The 4,478-nt window shown below is 38.0% G+C and overlaps 1 protein-coding gene across 1 annotated transcript; it reads left to right on the plus strand.

The window, feature by feature from the left end:
• The first annotated feature begins 324 nt into the window (after positions 1 to 324).
• Positions 325 to 3,782, plus strand: LOC129320877 (protein transport protein SEC23 G). The gene is made up of 2 exons (XM_054966534.1): positions 325 to 1,319; positions 1,824 to 3,782. Exons 1-2 carry the CDS (start codon positions 573 to 575, stop codon positions 3,480 to 3,482), a joined length of 2,406 nt encoding a protein of 801 aa, XP_054822509.1. The 5' UTR covers positions 325 to 572; the 3' UTR covers positions 3,483 to 3,782.
• Positions 3,783 to 4,478: the final 696 nt, after the last annotated feature.

The raw sequence follows: 4,478 nt of genomic DNA on the forward strand, positions 1-4,478 counted from the left end.
TACGCAATGATGACTTCTTTAATTAACTTAATTTATTAATTAATTAAATCAATTTATTAATTAAAACAAATTGCATAATTTATTGGTTATTAATGGTTTTTTTATTGTTTTTATAATTGACCTGTTTTACATATATTTGATGATTTTTTTTTGACAAAATCATATATTGGATGATTGATGATTTGATAATGAGGATGATTTATTGATTAAGAGAAGCATCTAGATGATTCACAGTCCTTAATGGCTGATTACTTGCTATTCACTGCAGTTTAGGAGAGCTTTTTTCTTTTTTTAATCACTTTGTACTTGTAGTTTATGGCCGGCTAGGGCTAATTATGGAAGCTCTCCATTCCCCACTCTCTCTCACTCTCTCTCTCTCATGCTCGAAGCACACGGAGAGATCCTTCTCCTCCGTCACGCTCGCCTTCTCTGGCAAGCTATGTACGATTACCTTAGCTTTCACACCCCCATAAACCCTTCCCACTCACTTCGATTCGATTCGATCCACCCTTTTTTTTTCTTCCATTTCAATCCATGAAACCGCTCTGAACAAGTTTTCTTCCTCTCATAGAATGGATTTTCTCGAGTTGGAGGCCGTCGAGGGTCTCCGATGGTCGTGGAACACCTGGCCTGCTTCTAAATCCGAAGTCACCGCTCTGATCATCCCTCTCAGTATCATGTGCACGCCATTGATGCAGGCCACTGAGCTTCCCGTGCTTCCCTACGATCCTCTCGTTTGTACTCGATGCGACGCCGTTTTGAACCCTTATGCTCGTGTCGATTACCAATCTCGGATTTGGCACTGCCCTTTCTGTTACCATAGGAATCCCTTTCCTCGTTCGTACTCGGGTATCGGTGAGACCAATCTTCCTGCTGAGCTTTTTCCCACCTATAGCACTGTTGAGTATGCGCCTGGCAAGAAAATCATGAGCCCCAAAGCGAATAATGGTTCCGATACCAACTTAAATCGCGCATGGGGAAATGGGTTGTCGTCTTCTTCCAAATCTTTGTCGTCTGTGATTTCTTCTTCTTCTCTGGTTTCTTCTTTCTCTTCTTCTTCGGTACTTGGTGGTGGTGGTGGTGGTGGTGATTCGCGTGGTATTGGGCCAGCATTTGTCTTTGTTGTGGATGTGAGTTCTTCTGAGGAGGAGCTTCAGGCCCTTAAGAATGAGCTATTGCTGGTTCTGGAGCAGTTGCCCGAGAATGCTTTGGTGGGATTGATTACATTTGATTCAATGGTCTATCTCTATGATTTGGGATATTCAGAATGTTCAAGAATGGTGTTGTTTCACGGGGAGCGTGAAGTTTCATCGAATCAGGTGCTCAACTCAGTTCGGTTTCCATTTTTATATAATCGAGATAAGCCCCATTTGTGATTCTCAATTACTTTGTTCCCAGTTTGCGTTTATGTGCTGCATAATTAATTTAAATTGAAATTGTTTGTGGTTTCCTTATACAACTGTTGTCTTGATTAAGTACCCTTGTTAATATAGTAAATTTAAGATTCACAGAATCATACCAAAACCTTTTTAGTTGGCTTTTGTTATTCATAGAATTCTACTGATGATTATGTTCTCAAATTCAAAATTTTCCCTTTTTGTTCTCATGGCATTTACATCTGAGATATTTACTGCTGCTTCATTCTAATGTCATTTAAATCCAACTTATGACTCTCAAATTGTGCCTTTGTGCTCATATTCCATGTCCTAATCTATCTGTCATTTCCCATGCACTTCTTGCTAAACAGTAGAAATGAATAAGTTTGATGAAGAATAAATTAAGTTGATATATTGCTATTTTTGGCTTGTTCTCTCTGTGATCAGGCCTTGCAATTTCTCAATATTCGCCACAGCTCACAAATGCAACTTGGGAAAGCATCAGTCATCCCTAAGCAGGAATATATATTGTCAATTTCAGATTGTGAGTTTAACATAACCAATGCAGTTGAGGAGATCCATTCTACAAGGAATCCTGTTTCACGCAAACGCCCTCTAAGGTCCACAGGGGCAGCCATATCAGTTGCGCTTGCACTCTTAGAGTGTTGCCTGATAAATACTGGCTCAAGGATCATGGTCTTCACATCTGGACCAGCAACTATAGGACCAGGAGTGGTTGTAGATTCTGATTTTGGTCACGCCATTAGAACCCACCAGGACATCTTCAATGGGCAAGCACCACATCATGGAAAATCATGCAGCTTCTACAAGCGAGTGTCAAAGAGGCTCTCTAATGCATCTGTTGTCCTTGATCTGTTTGCTTGTTCCCTTGATCAAGTTGGAGCGGCTGAATTGCGAGAACCTGTTGAACTCTCAGGCGGATTCATGATGCTCGCTGAGTCTTTTGAATCAGACCAATTCAGGAAATGTCTGAGGCACATCTTTGAACGCAATGTTGAAGGGTACTTGAAGATGAATTTTGATGCAACTATTGAAGTAGTGACCACCAAAGATGTGAAAATCTGTGGAGCTCTTGGTCCTTGTGTGTCCCTTAGGAAAAGAAACAATTTAGTAAGTGAAGCTGAAGTTGGAGAAGGCGGAACCTGTTTGTGGAAGTTAAATACACTCACTGACAAAACTTGCATTGCTTTCTTCTTCCAAGTGAGTGACGAACAGAAAGCTCAGCCTGGATCTGCATTTTTCATTCAATTTATAACTAGGTACAGACAAGGGAACATGGGATTCAGGAGAAGAGTGACAACTGCTGCAAGACGATGGGAGGGGAACCAATCAGCCGAGGTTGCTGCTGGGTTTGATCAAGAAGCAGCTGTTTCAGTCATGGCAAGACTTGCCATTCTCCGGGCTCAGACATGCTATGCCCGTGATGTCATCAGATGGCTGGATGACTCGCTTGTCCGTTTTGCTTCTAAGTTTGGGGACTATGTTCAAGAAGATCCTTCTTCCTTCCGCCTATCTTCCAACTTTTCCCTATTTCCCCAATTCATGTTCCACTTAAGACGATCCCAATTTATTGATGTCTTCAACACTACTCCTGATGAAACTGCATTTTTCCGGCTTATGCTGAACCGTGAAGGAGTAGTCGGCTCTCTTATAATGATCCAGCCTACGCTTTTCCAATATTCACTTGATGCCCCCCCTGTACCTGTACTGCTCGATGTTCGCTCCATTTATCCGGATGTCATCTTGCTATTTGATTCTTACTTCCATGTTGTGATTCATTATGGATCCAAGATTGCTCAGTGGAGGAAACTTGGTTATGACAAGAACCCAAATCATGAAAACTTAAGAAAGCTACTGGAAGATGTAGAGCTAGATGCAGAGCAACTGATGGCTGATAGGGTGCCAGTGCCAAAGCTTGTAAAATGTGATCAGCATGGTAGTCAAGCAAGGTTTCTTCTTGCCAAGTTGAATCCATCTGTTACTCAAGAATCAACATACACTGAAGGATCAGATATTATCTTTACGGATGACTTGAGCTTGCAGGTTTTTCTAGATCACTTGCAGGTCCTTGCAGTGCAGAGTTGATGAACAACATCATTTAGGATTGTTCTGCATGGTCACTTGAAATACAACGAACACTGTAAATAACGGTCGAAAGAGAGATCTCAGGTTTTCAGCAAGAAAGTGTTTTGTGGCTCTGGAGTTGTAAATTATTCAATTTCTTAGGCATATGTAGAATATAAATTTGTCAACTTTGCTGATTTTGAAGTTTAGGCTTTTTAAAGAAATAAAAGGATTAGGGAAGAGGGAATGAATTTTGGTGGCATTAACCATCATGTATCCTTCGACTGATCAGAAAGTAACAACCAATATTGGCCTCGAAAATATGATTACCCTAGCCACTAATCTGGGTTGTGCAGATATTATTTTGTTTTATTTGGAGCTCACTCTTTACCAAAAATTATTTGAGGTAGTTTAGATATAAATAAAAAAAAAAAATCGAGGCAACTATAAGAAGAGTGAAATAAATGATTTTGAACTTTGTGAAAAAGGTAAAGGAAAATTGAAGAGAATAATTTGGAGATTGTTGAACGAGATCTTTTAATTAATAATATTTTTAAAAGTTTAATGATGTTATATAATTTATGTAGCTGATATCACCTAATGAAATAAGGCTTGTTGTTGAAACTAATTCTTCCAATTAACTGTACTCTCTCCAGGTCATAATATAAGTTGAAACTTTAATCTTTTAAAATTTTTTATATTTTTTCAATTATGCTCTTATTAAATACTTTATATAAGTATTTTGATAATGATAATTGAAATTTTAATGTATCATTTTTTTGAAAAAAAATTAATCATTTGGTTCTTATAGTTTTAACTTAGTTATAGTTCAATTCATGAACTTTGACTCATTATAATTTAATTTTTAACGTCTTGACTTAATTGTAAATTGGTTTCTAAACTTTGCTTCTTATAATTTAGTTCATGATATTTTAACCTATTAAATATTAGTCCTTATATTTTAAAAAAATAAAATGATAAAGATTAAAAATATTTTAAAATTTATTACGAATATTT

This window comes from Prosopis cineraria, unplaced genomic scaffold (genome assembly GCF_029017545.1).
Source record: "Prosopis cineraria cultivar Desert tree isolate PC_DT_omini unplaced genomic scaffold, ASM2901754v1 PC9, whole genome shotgun sequence".
In the NCBI taxonomy this organism is placed as follows: Eukaryota; Viridiplantae; Streptophyta; class Magnoliopsida; order Fabales; family Fabaceae; genus Prosopis; species Prosopis cineraria.